Below are 23,693 nucleotides of genomic sequence, written 5' to 3' on the forward strand. Positions count from 1 at the left end.
TAAAAAAAAAAAGAACACAATTTTTAAAAATTTAAAAAGAACACAGTCACTAATTCATTTCCATACTGTCTGCAATGCTTTTGTCTTACAGTGGCAGAAGTGATAGTACTGGACCACAAAGCCAAAATTATTTCTCATTTAGTCCTTAAAAAATACTTGCAGACCTTTGGTTTGAACCAAAGGGCACTTTAAATACAAAAATAAAATATGATTTACATTATGTGAATTTAAAATGCTGACCAAAACCAGTAAATTCACTAAACAAGAGACAAATTTATATCCCTTAGAATTAATGGAAATGGAAATGGAAAAATCCTCAACAAAATACTAACAATCCCACCAACATACTAAAAGGATTCCATGCCATGACCAAGTGGGATTTACCTCAGCAATGCAAGCCTGATTCACATTAATAAAGAAAAAGAACCATATAATCATCTCAATTGATCCAGAAAAGGCACCTGAGAAAACCTAACACCATTTCATGATAAAAACACTCAAAAGATTAGGAAATGACGTTAAAATCCTCAACATTCATAAAGGGCAATTTGTGAAAAATCTACAGTAAGCATGATATCCATAGGGCTCTAAGACTGATTAAGAACAAGATAAGCATGCCAGTTCTCATCAATACTATTCAATATTGTACTGGAAGTTTTAACCAGAGCAATTAGGCAGGAAAAAGAAATGAAAGACTCCCGAAGCAGAAAGGAGGAAACCTATATTCACAAATGACATAATACTAAATATAGAGAATTCCAAAGAATCCACAATACAGCCACTAGAACCAAAGCACTAATTCAACTAAGTCACACAGCACAATATTGACAGGCAAAAACCAGATGCATTTCTTTCTGTACATTAGAAATGGCCAATCTTAAAAGAAAATTAAGAAAACAATTCTATCTATAGCAGCATCTAAAATAACATGTTTTAAAAATAAAACTTCACCAGGGAGGTGAAACACCTGTACACTAAACACAATAAAATATTGTTGAAAGAAATGATAGTGACCACACAAAGCCCACATGGAAGAAGCTCACCAGCCTGTGTGATCGTGAGGTGTTGATGGGATCAGGTATCAGGCACCAAAGACTCAGAACAAAAAATCATATCCATGTGAATGAGGGGGAGTGTGGAGTGGAGACGCAAAGCTCATCTGCAGACAATTGGACATCCCCTTACAGAAGGGTCACAAGGAAGAGATGAGCCAGTCAGGGTGCAGGATAGCACTGATGAAACATACAACTTTCCTCTGCTTTTTTGTTTGTTTGTTTTATGTGAGCTTTTTTGTTTTGTTTTCCCTCTACTTCTTTAATGCTTTCTCCCCACCCCCCACTATCATGACCCCAATTCTAACAAATCCAGCTAGACCAGAGCATGTACAGTGGTACAGATAAGAGATGGAAACACAGATAAACCCTTCAGGACCAATAATGAGAGTAGCGATACCAGGAGGGAAAGGGGAAAGTGGGGGGAGGAAAAAGGGAACTGATCACAATGATCTACATATAACCCACTTCCAGGGGGCCAGACAACAGAAAAGTGGGCGAAGGGAGACATCAGTCAATGTAAGACATGAAAAATAATAACAACATAAATTACCAAGGGTTCATGAGGGAGGGAGAGGGAGGGGGGAAATGAGCTGGTACCAAGGACTCAGTAGAAAGAAAACGTTTTGCAAATGATGAGGGCAACAAATGTACAAATGTGTTTGGCACAATGGATGGATGTATGGATTGTGATAAGAGCCATAAAAAAAACCAATAAAATGATTTAAAAATAATTGGTGACCTACATAAATGGAAAAACATCCTGTGTTCATGGACTGGGATGTCTTATCATTGTTAAGATGTAAGTATTACTAAGGTGTCAACATTACCCAAGATAGCGCTAATCTAGACAGGGAGGTACTGGTAATAAAGGTAGACATATAAACCAATAGAATGGGACAAAAAAAAAAACAAAATTCACACGCAATCAGGATTCATTGGAATGTAAAATTTGGAGACAGGGGAAGAGTTGGGGGAAAAGATGGGGGGAGCCAACAAAACCAGGGACAAGGAAACAACAAGAGATCCAAATTCAATGGCAAAGAGGGCATAGAATGCTTGGTGGGGTTCGATCAAGTGCAATGTAGCCAAGAGGAAGTACATAGAGCCAAATGAAGGTAGAAATGATAGTGGAACTGGAGGAAAGTAAATGTAAATAGAGGAAAACTAGGAGGCAATAAACAGAGGTATAAACATAGGCACGTACATATGTAAGTATATTAATATATAACAATAGGGATATAGTTCTACGTACATGTATTTATAGGTTAAGTATTAAGGTAGCAGATGGACATTGGGCCTCTACTCAAGTCCTCCGTCAATGCAAAAGCACTTTGTTCTACTAACTACCTGGCATTGTGATGCTCACCTTCCCAACACGATTGCTGAAGACAAAACGGGTGCATAGAAGAAAGCTGATGGTGCCCAGCTATTACAAGATACAGCATCTGGGTTCTTAAAAGCTTTAAGTTGAACAAGTGGCCATCTAGCAAGGAAGCAACCACAAAGCCCACATGGAAGAAGCACACCAGCCTGTGTATCACAAGGTGTCGATGGGATCAGGTATCAGGCATCAGAAGACCCAAAACAAACCAACATTTTGATGCAAACAAGGGGGGTCAAAATGGAGACTCAAAGCCCATCTGCAGACCATTGGACATCCCCTCACAAAAGGGTCATAAGGAAGGGTACAGTACGAGCCAGTCGGTACAGTACAGCACCAATGAAACACACAACATCACTCTAGTTCTTTAATGCTTCCGCCCCCACTCCCCCTACTATCATGACCCTAGTTGTCCACCTTACAAATCTGGCTAGACCAGAGCAAGTACACTGCTACAGGTAAGAGCTCTCAATAAGCAGAATGCAGGGCAGATAAACCCCTCAGGACCAATAAGAGTAGCGATACCATGACAGTGGGTGGGTGGGGGGGGAGTAGAGAGAAACCGATCACAACGATCGACATACCACCACCACCCCTACCCCCACACTTTGAACATGTCAGGAGAGACCAGTCTCTGGAGAAGAACATCATACTTGGTAAAGTGGAGGTGCAGTAAACTAGAGGTTTAACTCAAAATGAACCAATGATCTAAATAAAAGGAAACGATAGAATTCTTAAAAGAAATTGAAATACTCCAAGACCTCGTGATTTGGGGGTTTTTGACTTTTTTTTTATAGTAGACTCTTACATGTGACCCCAAAAGTATGAGCAGCAAAATAAAACAACAGATGACATGGAACAACAAAATTTAAAGTTTTAATGCAAAGGCCTATATCAAGAAAGCAAAAAGACAGCCAACAGAATGGGCAAAATAATTTGGGGATCATATATACAACTCTAAAAGTTCAATATCCAGAATATCTAAGAACTCCTACAACTCAGAAACAAAAACAAAACCTCAAATTAAATAAAGGTTCAACAATTAAACGACAAACAACCCAATCAAAAATATGGCAAAAGATCTGAACAGATACCCTCCCCACCCCCCTCCGAAGAATGCACTTCAGCAGACAACACTGGGACTACAGCTTGGGGAGAGGGGTGCATCGGACTAGAACACACAGGAGAAACAAAAAGGGATGGAGAGGGAGGAGAGGGCATCCTGGCCCACCAAGCCCCAAGGACGATGTTCCTGCTCGGAGGGAGGACCGTAGAGCCGACCCCACCATGGGACACGGCGTCCCTCACTGAACCATGGTGCTGCAGGGGACAGCACGGGAGACAGTGTGGGAATAGTGCACAGTCTGGCCCCACCACACTGGGGCAAGGCACTGAGGGCATACAGCAGAGCATCAGGGGGAGCAGAGTGATGAAATCCCTGGGAATACCAAAAATAGACTTTGGAGACAAAGTGTGGCACCCCATCAGACTCGAATGGAAAATACTCATAAAGGCCAACAAACAGACCTTGAACTATTTATAGGCGTTTCCATTTTTGTCAGTGGCTTTCTTTTTGCTATTGTTATTTTTGTTTGTTTTTTGTTATTTTATTTTTGTTGTTATTGGTTTGTTAGTTTAGACTTCCTTTGTTGTTTTATTTGGCTTTGCCTGGTTTTTGCACTTTAACGTATCTGCATGTCTATCTAGATAAGATAGGTGGGATAAATAATTCAGAGATGCAAAGAACAGGACGAATGGTTCCAGGGGGGATATGGGCGAAGGGGAAGTGGGACAAAGGAAGGGGGTGGGGAACTAGCCCAGGGACAAGGGAACAAGAAGTGAACTAAAATCAATGGAAGGAAAGTCGTAGGATGCCTAGGTGGAGCTTAATCAAGAGCATTGTAGCAGCGAGGACATGATTGTGGGACAAAAGGAAAGTAAAAGGAAACAGAGGAAAGAGCCAGTGGGCAAAGGACATTTATAGACGCCTAAATACAGCCATGGGCATATGCAAAATATATATAATGAGGGAAGAATAGAACTATGTACTCATATCTACATGTTAAGAATTAAGGTTGCAGATGGACATTGGATCACGATGCAAGTACTCCCTCAATACAAGAACACTTTTGTTCTAACAGTCCTGCATTCTGTGACACTCCTTTCCGACACGATCGCTGAAGACAAATGGGTGCATAAGCAAATGGGGTGAAGAAAGCTGATGGTCCCTGGCTATCAAAAGGTATAGCATCTGGGATCCTAAAGGCTTGAAGATAAACAAGCGGCCATCTTGCTCAGAAGCAACAAAGCCCACATGGAAGAAGCACACCAGCCTGTGTGATCATGAGGTGTCAATGGAATCAGGTATCAGGCATCTAAAACCCAGAACAAAATTATACCCAATGTTAAGGGGATGGGGAGGACATGGAGTGGAGACCCAATGCCCATCTGTACACAATTAGACATCTCCTCAGAGGGGTTACAGGGAAGAGATGAGCCAGTCGGGGTGCAGGATAACACCGATGAAACACAAAACTTTCCTCTAGTTCTTTGGTGCTTCCTTCACCCCACTATCATAACCTCAATTCTAACTTACAAATCGGATTAGACCAGACCATGCTCACAGCTACAGATAAGAGCCTGAAACACAGGGAATCCAGGATAGATGAACCCCTCAGGGCCAACAATGAAGAGTAGAGATACCGGGAGGGTTGGGGGAGGGTGGGGGGAGAAAGGGGGAATCAATCACAATCAATCTATAACCCCCTCCCAGGGGGACGAATAACAGAAATGTGGGGGAGGGGCGATGGAAAACAATGTAAGATATGGAAATAATAACCTATAACTTATCAAGCGTTCGTGAGGTAGGGCAGGCAGGGGAGGGAGGGGGAAGATATGGGGGGCTGGTATCGGGCTTAAGTGGGAAGGGAATGTTTTGAAAATGATGGCGGCAGCATATGTGCCAAGGTGCTTGACACACTGGATGAATGTATGGGTTGTGGTAAGAGATGTAAGAGCCCCCCAATAAAAGTACTTAAAAAAAAGATCTGAACAGACATTTCATCAAAGAAGATATGCCAATGGTCAATAACCATATGAAAAGATGTTCAACATCATTAGGGAGATGCAACTCAAAACTACAATCCAACTTCTCTATTAGAAAAACAATGTTCAAAATAAAGGAAAATAAGTGTTTGCAAAGTTTAGGGCAAATGGAAACCCTTATCTCTTTCTAAATGAAAATTTAAGATGGTACAGCCAAGGTAGAAGATCATTTATAAATTCCTCAAAAAGTTGAAGAAAGAATTTCCATGACCAGCAACCCCAATTTTATGTACTGTATATACTCGAATATGTCGCCCTAAATATCAGCTGAGGCACCTAATTTTATCAGAAAAACTGCATAAAATATGTGCTGAAAAACAGCTTATACACGAGTACGTATGGTAAGTGCTCAGAAGTAGTTAAGAAAGGTGGACACCTGGTAGTTTGCAACCACCAGCCACTCTATGGGACAAAGATGAATGAGCCTTTCTAGTCCCACAGAGTTATTGTCTCAGAAACCCCCTGGGGCAGTTCTACCCTATCCTATAGGGTTTCTATGAATTCAAATCCCTTTGATGGCCATGAGCTTAGTTTTGTTTTTGTAGAGTAAAGCGTTTTCACAATAACCAAAATGTCCATCAACAGATGAATGGATAACAAACTGTTGTACATAGATGCAGTGCATTTCAGTTGTAAAGATAAACAGCATCTGATGCATGCCACAAGGCTGAATTTTGAAAAGACGCTCAAGGAAATAAAAGCAAAAAAAAAAAAAAACCACCCCGCCTTACTGCCATCAAGTCAATTTGGACTCACAGCAACCCTACAGGGAATTTCTGAGGCTGGAAATCCTTACAGAAGCAGATGGTCTCAGTATCCCCTCTAAGAGTCTGAACTTTTGACCTTGCCCAATACATAACCCACTATGACAGGGGGTAAATAAAAGTCAGTTGCAAGAGGGTATGGTCTTGCTTTTAAGAAATAAGCAAATATATAGAAAAACCAAATGGTTACCTAGGTGGAGAAGGGAAGGAGGCAGGGAACTTTTTGGTTAGAGAGCATTATGTTTACATTAATGGTGGAATATTTTAGATAATGACATGAAAAATGTAATCAATGGCATTGATTTCTAAGTATGGGGAAGTTGTGTTGTTGCCTGTTTTGGTGTTTTCACAATAAAAATGGGAGAAAGGATCTGAACAAATATTTTCCAAATATTTCTACAAGGAGCCATAGAGCACACTTAGAAAACACCACCACCACCAACAACAACAACAAAAAAAACACCTTGATGTAGTCATTACAAAATTATTAGAAAAATGCACATAAAACCAAAATACAGAGTCTCTGTCACTGGGTGGCACAAATAGCTAAATTCCAGACTACTCGCCAAAGTGCTGGTAGTTTGAACTGACCAGAGGTACATCAGAAGACAGGCTTGATTATCTACTTCTGTAAGTAAGGTGGAGCTTTCAAAACCCTATGTGACTCTGAAACACATGAGGTGGTCATGAGTCGGAACAGACTCAACAGGAACTAACATCATCCCAACCATAAGAAAACTAAAGTGAGAAAACTTTACACCCACTAGAATGGTTGCTGTCCAAAAAGAAAGCATCAGATTTTGTTAAGGATGTGGAGAAATTGGAGCCCTTATCCATTGCTGGGAATGTGTCATGGATTGAATTGTGTCCCTCAAAAAATGTATATGTCAACTTGGCTGGTCTATGGTTCTCAGTGGTTTGGCAGTTGTACAATGATATAATAAGGCAGTTATGTGATGATTCCCCATGATATGATCTGATGTGATAAACCAGTAAAAGGGTGGGATGCAACACAGTCCTAAAGTGATACATGAGAATTGCCCTAGGATGTGGCTTGCACCACCTTTAGTTTCAAAGGAGATAAAAGGAGAATCCAGCAGAGATTGGAAGGCCCTACTCCTGCCAAGAAATGAGAGTCAAAATTAGAGTGCATCCTGTGGACCTGAGGTTCCTGACCTGTGAAGCTTCTAGGCCCAAGGGGAGAGTGATACCAAGACACATGGAAATTCCACGAAATGCCAGCTCTACAGATGGTAAAAGGAGACAAGGACCTTTCCCCAGAGCACAGAGAGAGAAAAAGGTAACTAAGGCAGAATATAAAATGGTCCAGCAACCATGAAAAATTTAACCATTACTCAAAAAGTTAAACGCAAAATTGCCATACAACCAAGCAATTCCATTCCATACATGCATAAGTTTATTCTAAACTAAACTTGTTTATTCCAAACCAAACATGGCTTTAACTCAGTGGATGGCTGCAGACAAGTTCCCAGAAAAACACTTGTATTATTCTCACTAGGGTGTCTCCAAAAAAAAGACCCAAGATAAAGCACCGGCTAGGCTGCAGATAAAGCTCTCAGTAAAACACCTGTCTTATTCACGTTAGAGTGCCTCCGAATCACCAAAAATACTCACAAGATAAAAGTAATCTGACACACATCAATCAGTCTTTTAAACAAGATCAAAGCTAACGAAGAAGGAGGAAATTATAACCTGACACAAGCCTTGATGTAACAATATGAACCAGACTCCAGTTCAATCAAAACCGTGGTACCAACAGGATCGCTAGTTAGGTGCCATCAGGTCGGTTCCAATTTACAGTGATCCTTTGTACCACAAAATAAAGCACTGCCCTGTGCTGCGCCACACTCACACTTCTTTTATATTTGAGCCCATTGTTGCATCCAGTTGTGTCAATCCATCTTGACATTTTAGCCATGATATCCTTCTCCACAGACTGGTCTCTCCTGACAACATGTTTAAAGTACATGAGAGAAAGTCTTGTCATCCTTGCCTCTAAGGAGCAAGGATGTGCTTCTTCCAAGACATACCTTGTTTGTTCTTTGGACAGTCCGGAGTACTTTAAAACACTGCTCACTAGTACTATAGTTCAAATAGATCAATTCTACTTTGGTATGCATATGAGGTGATTGAAAATACCATGGATTCTGTCAGGTGCACCTTAGTCCTCAAAGTAACATCTTGCTTTTCAACACTTTAAAGTGGTTCAATGCAGATTTGCCCAACACATTGCTCCTATTTAGTGTCAAGTTGCAGTTGAAGAAGATAAAAATAAGTCGACAAGAAACAAAATATGACTTGGAGGTTATCCCACCTGAATTTCGAGAATGTCTTAAGTACAGGTTTGACTGCTGCTTCCATGAGCACTGTCTGTGGATTCAAGCAAGACAAAATCCTAGACAACTTCAATCTTTTCGGCATTTATCAAGGTATTAAGTATTGGTTCAGTTGTGATGGTCTTGATCTTCTTTACATTGAGTTGTAATTCATACTAGAGGCTGCAACCCTTGATCTTCACCAGCAAGTGCTTCAAGTCCTCCTCACACAAGCAAAGTTGTATCATCTGCATATTGCAGGTTGTTACCAAGCCTTCCTCCAATCCTGATGCTGCATTCTTCTTCATATAATTCACATTCTCTGATGATTTGCTCAGCATACAGATTGAAAAAGTATAGTGAGAGGATACAACTTTCATACACACCTTTCTTGATTTTAAACCATGCAGTAATACCCTGATTCTGGTCACAGAATTGCCTCTTGAATCATGTTCAAGTTCTACATGAGCACAATGAAGTACTATTCTGGAATTCTCATTTTTCTCCTGGCTACCCAGTTTGCTATCATTCACACAAATGCCTTTGCATACTCAGTTAAACATAAGTAACTATCTTCCAGGTATGATCTCCTTTCAGCCAAGAATCATCTGAAATCAGCAATGATAGCCTTTGTTTCACATCCTCTTCTGAAACTGGCTTGAACCTCTGACAGCAAACAGACGCACACCTTTCCTGATTTAAAAAAATAGATTTCCTTTGTTCTGTTCCCACAACTGCCTCTTGATTCATGTACAGGTTCGGCATGAGCACAATGAAATGTTCAGGAATTCCCATTCTTCTCGAGGCTATCCATACAGATTGTGATGATCCACACAGTTGAATGCCTTGGCACAGTCAATAAAACACAAGTAAACATCTTTCTGGTATTCAAGATCTACCTGACATCAGCAATGATAGACCTTGCTCCATGCCCTTTTCTGAATCCAGCCTGAACCTCTGGCAGCTCCATGTCAATGTAACGCTGTAACCATTATTGGATGATCTAAGCAAAATCCAAATTGTGTATGATATCAATGATAGTGCTCTGTAATTTAAGCATTCTGTTGGGTCACCTTTTTTTTTGGAATGAATGCAAATAAGGATCTCTTTCAGTGAGTTGGCCAAGTGGCTGGCTGTCTTCCAAATTTCCTGGCATAGATGAGTAAGCGCTTCCAGTGCTTCATGAGCTAAATCCCTGGAGTCTTGTTTTTGACTAATGTTTTCAGTGCCGCTTGGATCTCTTCCTTCAGTACCACTGGCTATTGCTCATATGCTACCTCATGAATTGACTGAATGACAACTAGTTCTTTTGATATAGTGACTCTGTATGTTCTTACCATCTTTTTGGGTGCTTCCTATAACATTCAACATTTTGCCCATAAAACCCTTCAATACTGCAACATGTGAACTTGTGAACTTTTTTCTTGAGTTCTTTCAATTTAGGTCTTTGTGCTTCTCAATATAATATTTAAAAAATAATAATAATAATATTTTACTTAGTCTTCTCGAATTGACCTTTGAAACTATCTGTTCAGCTCTTTGACTTCATCATTTCTTCCATTTGCCTTAGCTACTATATGACCAAGAGCAGGTTTCAGTCTCTTCTTACACCCATTTTAATCTTTTCTTATCTTTTTAATCAGCTTTTGCTTTCTTCATATATGTTCTTGATATCATTCCACAATTCATCACATCTTCTATTATTAGTTTTTAATGTATCAAATCTGTTCAGGTGGGATATCCTCCAAGTCATATTTTGTTTCTTGTGGACTTATTTTCATTTTCTTCAACTTCAACTTGACCTTCCATATGAGCAATTACTGATCTGTTCCATCATCGGTCCTTGGCCTCATTTTAGCTGCTGATATTGAGCTTTATTTGACTTCGATGCATTCCATCTGCAGAAGTCCACGTACACAGTTTTGTTGCTGAAAAAAGGCATTTACAAGACCATATTTTCTAAGTACTGTTCTTTCTTCTTTGTTTCCAACTTTTGCATTCCAATCATCAATTATCAATGCATCTTGGTTACATGTTTGATCAATTTCAGACTGAAGACATTGGTAGAATTCCTCCATTACTAGCTTTAGTGTTTAATGCATGTTTGAATGAAAGCTGTATTCATTGGATTTCCTTGTATGCAGATAGATATTATCCTATCACAGGCAGCATTGTATTTTAAGATAGATCTCGAAATGTCCTTTTTTTGATGGATGCAACAGTAGTCCTCTTGAATTTTCAATTCCTTGCTTTACTAAACCACAATTTTCTGATTCAAAATGATCAATATCAGTCCATTTCAGCTCACAAATGCTTAAATGTCAACTTTATGTATTTCACTCCATTTTTAACAACTCCCAATTTTCCTAGATTCATACTTAATACATTCCAAGTTCCGATTCTAAATTGACGTTTGCATCTGTTTCTTCTCATTTTGAGTCATGTCCAATCAGCAAATGAAGGTCCCCAAAGCTTTATCCCCATCCACATCATTATGGTCTTCTCCACTTTGAGAAGGTTAAATTCTTCCTCAGTCTTATTTTGAGTGCTTTCCGACCTGAACGCATGAAGTTTTCATTATCTGATAATGTTTCTATGCTCCATAAGGTTTCCAGTGGCTATTTCCTCATATATGGACAGCCTCGTCCTTCTTTGTCTTTGCCTAGTCTGGAAGCTCAGTTGAAACCTGTTCACTCAGGGTGACCCTGCTGGTATTTGAAATGCCAGTGGCATGGTTTCCAGTATCGCAGCCACACACAAGCCACCACAGTATGACAAACTGAGAGACAAGTGGTGGAGAAGATATCCTGGGCAGCTACAGGGACTGAATATAGAGATTCCACGGGAGCAATCTTGATAGATTTTATTGAAGGACACAAGATGATCACGGGGACTTATTAGAAAGAAGTTTATAGAAAATGGAAAATTACACTGATGTGAAAAAAAAGCCCGAGAAAGTTGTGTCAGGCTTTTTTTTTAATCCTCCATCAGAGTGCACCTGTGCTCTCCCATCCATCCTACAGCTGATTCCGTCCTTATGATTTGTTTTGTTCCCAAAACAAAAAGAACATTTAAAAGAACATGATTTGATTCTTTCAAGAATGCCAAAACTCTTGCTTTCTTGTGATATAAATCAAAGAGCATAGAATTCCTTGGGGACATATCTAGAAAGCTGATTAACACAGCTTTCAGAAGTGTATAAAACTAGATAAAAGATATTGAGAAACGATAGCTTCACAATTTTATGTTTTTAAGAAAAGGTTTCTGTGCTTTTGTAACAATGCTTTTGACTAACACTTTTATTTACCACAATAAAAAGAAAAGGTAAAAATGACCCTTTTTTGGTTATATAAATTGTGCCGCAATAAAATTATTTAAAAGAAGAAGGGCACTTTTGAGAACTCTTGAAATTGGAAAAAAGCACAACAGGTCTTGAACAGGGTAAAAGACCAGCTTCAGTACAGTGGCCTATATATAAAATCTGTACGTGTCTCAAAACATCAACAATTAATCTATGGGTACTCACATTGGCCCACATCTGCAAAGTGGAAGGGTCAATTTTATATAGCTGATTAAAGTTACAGTACACGATGGCATCTTCTGGCAACCCGTATTGAGAACGGGTAGTCACAATAATGGTACGAGGAACCTCCTCTCCAGTTGCAGCTTTATTATTGATCTAGAACAAGAGAAAGAATATGATGACTGTATTTGAAATCCAGTAATTTTTCACTAACAAAGATTTCTAAAGATGCCAAATGGGAAAACCACTAAAAGTTTTCTAATATGAGAAAATATTCATGACAGAAAACAGAAAAAAGTCTTAACAGTGTGTTGTTACAAAATAAAGAAATCATCGAATCAATTCTAACTCAAAACATCCTATAAGCTTTCTAATGATAGCGTTGTCTTTCTCCTGCACAGTAGCTGGTGGGTTTGCGCAAACAACCTTGAGGTTATCGGTTCAATGCTTACCAGATGGCACCACCAGCGCTCCTTATGTTGTTGCAGCTTATCTTATTTGGGGGCAATTGATCTAGTCAAAAGGATTTCCTCAAACCCTAACTAATCATTCAACAGCAAACATTTGCATTTTTCCTTTATGACTGAAATGCCTTTTTCCAAATCTCATCTACCCTTCAGGGGTAAACTTAAATTATTCCTCTAGCTAGTCTCCTCTCGTAATATTACCTCTCTTTCAATGATTAGTACCATTACGGAGCTTCTAGAGTATACAAGCATCATCTTATTATGTTATTCCCTCATATGAGGGGATTTCAAAGTTCATGGCAGAGTGGAATTAAGAGAACAGTTTTTTCTTTTTTTATGCATAAGCTTCCTTTATTGAAAATAATGGGAGAGTACTGCATTACATATATTCAATATCCATAAATGAAGGGCCACACATTTCTGACTGAACATTACTGTTTTAAATAGAGCACACAGCATCTGGGTAGGCTCTCACTAGTATCATGGACTAAACTAGGCAGGAGTGAGCTATACGCAGAATGACCATTGTATTTGCGAATAGCATATGGCAGCCAATGGCACAAATGGTAAACATGATCATCATGAGACACTCCTGGTATCTCACATCCCAACATTACTGAGGAAGCAGGTTAAAGACAAACTGCCAGGATCTTGTTAATCTACGGCTCCGTTCACAATAGGCCATGGGTGACAGACACGCCCAGGCTATAGGTTTGAGAGTTTATAGCATTTACTTTCAATTGCCTGGACTGTGAATAGAGTCCAATGATTACAGATTTCACAGGAGACTACTTGGCAATTTATGTTTGTTCCCTTTGATGAATTATCTAAAAGGAAGAATACAGAAAATAACTCTGTAAGTCTAAATCTAGTATTCAAAGAATGTGAAAAAGAGAAAAACAACTGACAAGTATCCAAATACTACTTATTAATTTCCCCCTCTAAGATCAAGAGGGATATAATTTAGGACAGATCATTTTTCAGCTTTGGCTATTATTTGAAAAAAAAAATTTTTACATTAGCAGTCTTTTGCTTTCTTCATCAAAGTCTGGTAATCAGTGATATTGGTTAAATTGTTGACAAAGTGTTATTTTAATAAAGACCTATTTAGTGATGTGGGGGAAAAAGTTTTCCTTTTTCTTCCAGTTTTGGTATGAATGCATTTCTTCCTTCACATGAGAGTATAGAAATAAGGAAGACTCTTGGGCTCATTTAAAATTTCTCGTTTGATTTTTTAAAAGTTAAACACTCAGTTCTTTTTAAAACAAACACCTACTTAAGGTAAATACTTAGTGGGGTGGAGGGAGATTATGGAAAACACACCATGAACTTAAGTTTTTAAAGACACATGATTTTACATGAAGTAAAACATTTTTTCCTCAAGAGTAGTTTGTTTTAAGTGCAGGTTCACAAAGAGATGCATTTTTATCAACATTAGTTTATGGTTGTGAAAGATGGCTTTTCTTTACACATGTATAGAAATATGTCCAGGGTAAGTAAAAATGTACCTTTCTAATGGCCTACACCAGTCGAACCAAGGAGCATTGGTGATGACTTTTTAAAAATTCAAAATTATGCACTCGATATGCATATACTTCTAAAGACATACCACCCTAAACAATTAGGGCAAAAAAAATTCAATATAAAATTTTATAAATCAAATGAACTTGTTGGCAAAACACAGCATAAAATCTATACATGTTTTTCAAGATTTGACACATTAAAAGCGAAAAAACTGTCAACACATTCCAGACAACGAATTAGAAATAATAAATAAAAGGTTTTTTTAAAAAATCAACATTCCCCCTTTAGAAGGTATGTATTTCACTTTACTAAGTGAGACTCCTTGCATGGCAAACAATAGTATGCTATACATTTTGGTAATGTAAAGTATGCTGATAAGTACCCAAGGCATATATTTTTTTCCCACAGTATCTTCTTTTAGTTACCAAAAATAAAAGTTGCATTCAACTCATACATCTATAAACACTGATGCCTCACAAGATGGATTCAAAGGAGACGGGACCTCAAATGTCGTTCCTCAGTGCCTGCCCTCCACGTACACCTTTCCAATCTTTCTGCAGTGATTGCACATCCAGCTGAGGCAGAAAGAAAGCATTGTGATGAGCGAGCAGGCTGGGCTGGAACCCTGGTCATCCAGCCAACTTGAGGGAAGCTGATCAAAGCCCGTTTTTTAATGGTCTTCTCTTAAGGCACTCTCAGTTTCACTCAAACGTCCATACCTCGAGGTTCTGAACTATGAAGTCTTCCTTTTTAGAAAGAATATCATTATTGAAAGTGCTGCAGGAGTTGCTCTGTCCATGGTATAAATCAGCATCTAGTCATAAACCAAACTGTCCCACTCCTCCACAAAGTTCTAAGAAAACTTATGTCTAAAAACAACGTTCTAAAAAACATTGAAGTATGAGTTTTCTCCACTCCACTTAAAGACCTTGAAATTGGGACTAAAAGTGTAGAGGAAAGTGCCATAGTAGTGGTCCCTGACCTTGAAAGGATGTGTGGCATATGCTCCAAAAATCTGATTATCCATATCCTTGAGGACCACTAAGACAGGACTATCTAGTGATGCTCACTTCCAATAGAGTGTTTTCAAGCTGGTCCCGTGCTCCAGTGTGCCGCAGGCAAGTCTCCACGGATACCCCTGTACCCTTGCTGGAAGGCGTCAGGCCAGCTGCTCTAGGTGCATGTTCTCCAGGAGGGTGCTCTGCAGCTGCAGGACTGGCAGCACTTCCTCCTCGTCCTCCTCATAGTAGCTGCATGTGCTCGTCCTGTGCTTGGCCTCCTCAACAGTGATGATCTCCCAGCTCTTGGTCGTCAGCTCACTGAAGAAGTTGTCGATCATATTCAGTTCGTCCTTTTCCACCACCACGAAGCCTTGCTCTTTGGCATCCTTATCGTAGACACCAGGAGACCATTGAACAAAGAACAAGTACAAATGATCAACCCTCTCTCGAGGAACAGCAAACCAGTCCTCGGGCTGCTTCCTTCGTCTGCCATACTGCTGGGTCATGGCGGCAGGGTGGGTGGCAAAGGATTTTCTCATTGGTTTCCCCACCTTGATGCACAAAAACATGGGAGGCATCTTGCTTTTCTCTTCTTTTGAAGGAAGTATATCTGCAATGGGTACCTGGATTCTCTTTAATAGCCACAGCTAAATTTCAGATGTATTATCCATTTGCGCACAATGGCAGCTTTTATCCAGAGATGATTCCAAAGAGGACTCTAGAGACTCCTTAAACTCATTTTCTTCTGCAGAAGGTTCTAGTTGCAGTGGAAGGGGTGGGCTGATTTTATCCAGCTCTTCTTTGCCCTCAGTTGGGGGTCACCTGTCTGGGGAAGAGCGCTACTCTTCCCCACAGGAGTGATGTCTCCTCCTATGGGCTTAATGCTTTTGTCATCACTTAATTCTGCTTTCTGCACATTTTCGGGTAACGGTGAAGCTTCTCTGTTCTTATTAAGGTAATATTCGATGAGTTTAACTTTATCTAGCTCTTCGTGTATGTTCAGTGTGTTTTCCACTTGGCTCTCTGGGGACCCGGACTGCTTGTCCACTTCTGGCATTATATCTTGCTTCTCACAGGCTTCTAAATCTAGGGCTCCCTTCAGTTCAGCACCACCCTCTGTTCCCGAAACATTCAGAACTGACTGCAGCTGCCCTTCTACAGCAGAACTGATGACTTTTGACTTAGCTTTCCTTAAATCCCTTGGGTCAACACACTCCTTAGCATGGTCTCCTTTGTCCAATCCACTATCAGTTTGAGAAGAAAGTTCTTCCAAGTCAACAAAGTCATCATCTTCCAATAAATGGGCATTTTCTTTGGCTTTAGATTCAAATGCTGAGTCAGGAAGTCCCTTGCTGATCCCTGTGATTGGGGTAGATCTGCTGGTTGCCTCTATAGAAGATTCCTGTTTCTTTTATTTTCCGGGCAAAGGGCTGTCCAAGGGCTTTGTAGGTGTGTCATCGGATGCCTTGTCCCAAGTTTTTGTTGATTTGGAACCTGTACTGATAGTTCTCGCTCCATTCCGCTGACATTTTTCCTTGTTGAGAGATTTGAACTTACTGAATGGGTTGATATCCTTTTCAGAAGCCGGGTCTTCCCATTCTCCAGGCGAGGGCAATGCATCTTTGATCCTCGTGTGGGAAATGTCATTGTCGAGAGCAATGGACACCACCTCTTCCAGGAGGCAGATGAGGCCATATTCTTCACACCCATTTTCAATAACCAAGGGATCCGACTTGTGACAATCGTGACACCTCCAACTACACCCTTCCCCCCATCAGTGAAGTAGCGACGATTCATTTTTTAAAATTTTACAACGCCTGGCTCATCTTCAGATGTAGATGGTAAGACTCTTTCAATCGGTTTGAAGGCCTTTCTTGCTAAGTCAGCATCAGGCAATTTATCATATTCTGCATCTAAGGATGACGGAGAGATAGTAGCGCCAGCGTTGGATGACGACAACCTTAAGGTACTGGAAGGAAAGTTGGCATCCAGCACAACAAGGACCTGTCCTGGAACAATGGTGTGAGTGAAAAGTTTGTTCAGTTCTACTAGTTTATTGCAGTTTATTGATGCAAAACTTCAGGGCTGTGGAGTTGAGGGTGTCCTGGCTCCCAGCAGTGTACTCCACAGTCCGGTGTGGCTTCTGAACCACCGTCTTCTCCTTTTTATCGTGTGTCTTGTTCTGAGGGTCATCAGTATTAAAGTAGCTCTTGAATTCTGGACGCTTGATCGCCTTTAGCTGATTGTTTTTTCTTTTTTTTCTTCTCATCAGTAATGTATTCCTCATGATCGACAGTGATATTGCACTTGTCTTGTTCTACAATGGTTGTGTGAGCATCTTCTTTTCCAGTGTGACTCCTTGTAGCGGTGGCTGAAGTGGTCTCTGCATTTTGTTGTTTTGTTGCCTTGTTTTCTCTTTTTCAATTGAGCAAAATAACTTTGTTTCCGTTCCTTCTTCTCTTCCTTGGTATCCACAATACACAGTAAAGAAGTACGCATGTGGAAAGTCCTTCTTTTAAACCAAGGCATCATCCCCCTGGCCCTGGGCCGCATTCCCTACCGGCAGCCCTCCTGGACCCAAACAGTTTTTTACACAGGCATTTTGAAGCCCCTCTGAATTTGGTTCTGCCTTACATTGTTATGTAACTATCACAGACTTGGATATTCTAAACAAACTGTTCACTCCTAGAACCAGACATTCTTGCCTTACAATCTTGTAGCAAGAGTTCTATATTCATTTATTCATGCATGCAATATATTATCTATTGTGTACAAACTATATCACTGTGGCTAAGACATGGCATTAAGTTAACTCAAGTCAGTGGAAGACAGAAACAGCATTACAATGTGCTCTATTAAACGTTAATGATATACTCCAAATATTACAGAAGTATAGTAGTTAGGTGATGAAGAAAAGAGGAATGGAAGGTTAAGGGATAAAGTCAGGAACAAATTCCTAAAGTATCTGTCTGGACTGAAAGTCTTAAAGAGTAGTAGCATTTAGCCAGGGAAAGGATGAATTACAAAAACAAGAAACTATATGGTCAATGAAGAAATGGACAAACTACGGTACCTGCATATAACTACACAATGCTAAATAATAATGATGAATCTGCAAAATACCTTATAACACAGATGAGCCTGGAGAATGTTATGCTGAGTGAAATATCAACCACAAATGAGCAAATATTATAAGACTTAATATTATAAAAAAGGTTTACATGAAGAAACATTCTTTATGTACCGGGGATGGGAAGAGGAGGGAGGGGGAAAAAAGAAAACCACTAACTGAATAACAGACATGTATTAATTAACTTGAATGAAGAGGAAAGCAATCCATAATAAGAGGAAATCAGCATAACATGATCAAGGCAAAAGACATCCGGAAGTCCATTAAGAGCCAAAGGAAAGAGAGGTAAATACTATTATATACGCAAACGTGCAACAGTACTAACAAACAATAATTTACAAGTGGTTGCATAGGTAGATATGTAAGCTGAACACATGCGGGATGACATATGGGAGTATACTCATGAGCATATACATGTTTGGGAGAAGGTATTTCTACATACGCATTTGTATGTGCTACAAATATGTCCAGGTATAGTGTAAAGCATTCAGGGGGCAGAGGTATGCAAACTTCTTAGCCATAACTAAACAACTCAGAGAACTGAGTAACCAGCTTGGAAGCATAGCTTCAGGGGGGACATCTGGGTCAACTGGCATAATATAATCCACAAAGAGTAGCAACTGGGGTTTTAAAAGCTCTAGAGCGTCCATCTAAGATACAACTATTTGTCTCTTCTCATCCAGAATAAAAATTAGTAAAGATTCAAGAAAATGATCACTACAAAGGACTAATGGTATACACAAACCACAACCTCCACTATAGATGATATATATGCCTACCGCCTGCTCTGATTGGGATCATAATAGATGGCCCAGGACATAGTGGGAGGAAAATGTAGAAAATTCATAATGAAAAAGAAAGGGCTTTCTGATCTGATGAGAGATTGGTGGGACCCTAGAGACTATGGACCTTAGACACTCTTCAAACCTGGAATTGCATCCACTCTTGGAGATCACCTTTCAGCCAAATAATAGACCAGCAATCAAGTGAGCACAGTAACACCTGTAAGGTCCATGCTCCCCAAACCAATCAACCAAACTAAAACGCACTGTCATCGAATTGATTCCCACTCACAGCAACCCTGGGACAGAGCAGAACTGCCCCAGGGAGTTTCCGAGACTGTAACTCTTTATGGGAATAGAAAGCCCCCCTTTATCCTGTGGAGCAGCTGGTGATTTTGAACTGCTGGCCTTGCAGTTAGCAGCCTAACAAGTAATCACATGCCACCAGGGTTCCTTAACCAACCCAAAGAGACCAAATTGACAGCATCTGCCCCAAAACAAAGTTCAAAATGCAGGAAAGGGAAAAAACAAAAAACAAAAAAGCTGGGCAAAAAGTAACAGAGAGCCCAGGAGAGTGAGAAAGAATAGTGTTACATTGAATGGATTAACAACAAGGTGCCTACATACAGTTCACCATTTCTTAACAGAGAAGTAAAAAAATTTTAACACAGTAGTCGCTCCTTAGGTAGTCTGCTGACTGAACCCACAAAACTTATTCAGACAAAAATAGATTAAAGAGTGCTAGAATTAAGATATTTAAAGGAGACACATGAATACTTGGAGGTATATAATTCTCTTGAATTAAGATATTTAAAGGAGACACATGAATACTTGGAGGTATATAATTCTCTTCTCACCTGTGTTGTTGCCAGTCCATTACTAATACTGAATCCATTAATCGTGATTTGAATCTGTCCTCTGTTAATCATCTCAATAACTGCTTCTGCAATAGTATTCATAGGAATAACAGGCATATTAAGAGCTGTAATACTGCTTTCTGCATTGTCTCCTCCCTCAGGACATTTCATCTTAAAATAATAAAGAAAGAAAGAAATGCATCATTAGGGAAAAGTTCACAAATGCAATTAACTTTACTTCAATGACAATATTGACTAGGTTCTCACCTTAACAATTTTCACATCTGGTAGACTATCAAGAAATGCCTTGAGGTCGATTCCATTCAGAACAATCCGATTGTCATAAATGTGTCCATTGGACTTAAAATCAATGACTGCTTTTTTCTGATGGAAAAAGATTCAGACAGATCTTTCAGATGTGTGTGGACAACAGCAGAAAAATAAAAAACTACGACTCTTTAAAATTTCCTTCATAGCCTATTTTCTACCTACCTTCAGATGAGGGAACATATTTGCATGATCACCGATAAAGAAAGTGTGGGGCATATAAGCCAGTTTCTCAGAATACTGCTCAGCAACTTCAGAAGGTGAAGTTTCTTGATCAGTGATAATATAATCCATGAAAAGTGCACCACTTGTACCAGGATACCCCAGCCACATAGCCTAAAATCAGGCCCAAAAAAGGATTAAGAACCTTTTTGAAAAGGCTAAAAAATTAAACAAATAAGGACATCCTGATTTCATTAGCCAAGAGTAATTAAGTATTATTTTAGGATAACCTTCTTCTTTTTTTTTTTAAGATAACCTTCTAATTGCTAAAATGTCGTTTCAATTTGTAAGACAAAGCAATTATTTACATCCAACCATGAGTTACATGTCTGCACATAGATACACAATCAATAGTCTCTATGCATTTCAAAAGCTATACTTTAAAAATGCAAGCATGACTACCCTATTGTTGAACCCCCAGAGAACTATATCACTCTCTTTTTAGTATGTTACACACTGTAAACAATACTTATTAATTCCTGTACCTGGATAGGAGCTGGCCTGAGAGCAAAGAGTTCATTTCGAGCACCCTTGGTGTAACCATTCATATTTACAAGGATGTGTATTCCATCCTGGTGGATGCGGTCAGCCGCCTTTCCATTGCACGGAATCTGTGGAATCAAAGAGATAAGAATTTACTATGTATAATCTTAGGCTCCACAATTTGCCTGTCTGTTTGTCGTGCTGTGGTAGCTTCTGTGTGGCTGTGACACTAGAAAATATGTCATGGGTATTTCAAATACGACCCGGGTCACCCAAAGTGAACAGGTTTCTGCAGAGCTGAAAGACTATGAAGAAGAAATCAGCCACTGCAAACTCTATGGATGGCAGCGGAGCAAATGGACACAATGGCTGCAAAAATGGGCTCACCCATGAAATAACTGTGAGGATGGCTCAGGTCAAGGCGATGTTTCTGAGTTGGAACTGACTCAATGGCACCTAACAACAATCTCACGCTGATTTAATTGGTCTCCAAACCAAACTCTTTACCACTGAGTCAATGCTGACTCCTAGCAAGGTCCCCACCCCGCCCCGCCCTCCACCCCACCCCACTGTGGGTTGACAGGTGTAGAAAGTCCAGTTTTTCTCCTGCAGAGCTGCAGGTGGTTTAGAGCTGCTGACTGTGCAGATCGCAGCCCAACATATAACCACTATACCACCAGGGCTCCTTCAATTAATCTTAATAGGAATAACAGTAATTCACAGGTGCCCAGGTTGTATGTTCGAACACAAGAACACAGGGTAGAAAGATGATTAAGTGTCATTAAAATGGGCCCAAAAGCATTACAGAAATAAAACAAAGGTGAGTTTACTTTTGGATTAAAGGTGTATTGAAGGAGTTGGTATTTTAAACGAGCCTTCAAAAATGGAGAAGAAAAACCATTGAACTTCAGGAGACACAAAGTTATGTCAATAAGATGGTTAATAAAAAATGGACAGAAAAGTTCAAGGCAGTTTAAGTACAATCTCTACATTCAATTGAACATAATCTGAGTAGAAAACAATTGGATAAAAAAACAAAGTAAACTGAATGGTTTAAAATATAGTGAAGTGGGTAGTTTCTTTTTATTTGGTATAGGTATATATAAAGAGCCCTGGTGGCACAGTGATTAAGCACTGGGCTGCTAACTGAAAGGTCCATGGATTCACCTTGCAAGCCATTCTACAAAAAAAAACAAACAACAGTGGCAATCTCCACCTCCTTCCCTAACACCTTTAAACTCTTTAAGGCAGTTCTGCTCTGTCCCGTCCCATCATAGGGTGACTTTGAGTTTGAATCAACTTGCTGTACAGCAACAGCTTAGGCATGAATGAGGGTGAATGATGGGTGAAAGTATTGGCAAACAAGGTGGTGATCACGTGTTGAAAGGTTTTACAAGGTAATCCTGACCAGTTTTAGTCAATTAAAAAAAAAACAAAGCGCAAAGGGTCGCAGAGGTAGAGATTGGTTTTCTTCTCTGTCACAAAGCATCCAACCTAAATTAAAAATGGTCAAGCACAGAGCCAAACACTTGGAACTATGGGTTTCTCCCAGTCCAGGGCAAAGAGTGCGGAAAGTCAAAATATATGGCAACACAGTACAATGACCACACAAACATGAGTGTCCACAACCCTGAGACTCGAACTAGATGGTTCCCCACTATGACTACCAACCACTCTGAAAAAGATCACATTAGAAGATCTTGGAGAGGGTGAGAGAAAAATGTGGAACAGAACTCAAAATGATAAAAAGAGATCAGGCTTACTGGTAAGACAGAGACTGTAGGGACCCCCAGGACTACACCCTTCAGGTCTGGAACTGAACTCAGCTTCAAGTGAGAATAATCAATCATGTAAGATCAAAAGGGCCATCTTTATCCACTGACAAGGACAGAGGGTTAGGAAAGATGGAGGAATGGAGGCAGAAAACACAAAGAGGAAGCAGGAGAAGGGATGTCACACTGAAGGCACTGCAATAGGTGAGTTGAATCAGAATGTGTGTAAATGGTTTAAATGTAAAATTTGTATCTTTTCTGTAAACTTTTGCTTAATTCACAATAAAAGAATTTTTTTAATGGCCAGGTATATTTCTGAAGGAATAGTTAAATCACAAAAGACATTAGAACTTATTATTTATTAAATAACAAAAGTCACAGTCCTTCTATTAAGCTTTCAATGATTGGTATAAAATTATACATTGCATAAGGCAAATGGAAGAAGTAAAGTAAAAGGTTAACAGAAATTTTCAAAAGACAGCTTGGAAAGAAAATGTAAATTATAATGAAATGTGCAAGGAAAAACATGGTCAGCATATCTTAACCTGAAAGAACTCAAGGAAAAAAACCAGGCCTTGAGTTGCAACATTGAAAGATTCTATGGGCAAAGTGCTGAATGATGCAGGAAGCATCAAAGAAGATGGAAAGTAAGGGGAAGGGGAAGGTAGAAAGGAGGAATCAATCACAAGGATCAACATATAACCCACTCCCAGAGGGTCAAACAGAAAAGTGGGTGAAGGGAGACAGAGGATGATGTAAGATATGAAAATAATAATCTATAATTTATCAAGGGTTCATGTGGGAGGGGAGGGGGGAGGGAGGGATAAAAGAGGAGCTAATACCAAGGGCTCAAGTAGAAAGAAAATGTTTTCAATTGCTCTTGTATATAAAGCTCTTTCCTGAGACAAAGGGGAAATCGATCATATGGATCAACATATAACAGCCTCCCACCCCCACCAGAGAG

At 39.6% G+C, this 23,693-nt stretch overlaps 1 protein-coding gene and 1 pseudogene across 2 annotated transcripts in view; both read right to left on the reverse strand.

Annotated features, from left to right (window-relative positions):
- Positions 1-23,693, reverse strand: part of OGT (O-linked N-acetylglucosamine (GlcNAc) transferase) — a 65,815-nt gene that overhangs the window by 12,526 nt on the left and 29,596 nt on the right. For both annotated transcript variants that reach the window (XM_004716660.4, XM_004716659.3), the window contains exons 15-19: positions 20,960-21,085; positions 20,418-20,588; positions 20,193-20,309; positions 19,926-20,096; positions 12,168-12,320 (exon numbers count right to left, since the gene is read on the reverse strand). In XM_004716660.4, the coding sequence (XP_004716717.1) occupies positions 12,168-12,320; positions 19,926-20,096; positions 20,193-20,309; positions 20,418-20,588; positions 20,960-21,085 (738 nt within the window). The remainder of the gene's footprint in view (positions 1-12,167; positions 12,321-19,925; positions 20,097-20,192; positions 20,310-20,417; positions 20,589-20,959; positions 21,086-23,693) is intronic.
- Positions 14,857-17,655, reverse strand: LOC115871975 (annotated as a pseudogene).

Source organism: Echinops telfairi, unplaced genomic scaffold, assembly GCF_000313985.2.
Source record: "Echinops telfairi isolate 266 unplaced genomic scaffold, ASM31398v2 ScPeMD7_7415;HRSCAF=8453, whole genome shotgun sequence".
Lineage (NCBI taxonomy): Eukaryota > Metazoa > Chordata > Mammalia > Afrosoricida > Tenrecidae > Echinops > Echinops telfairi.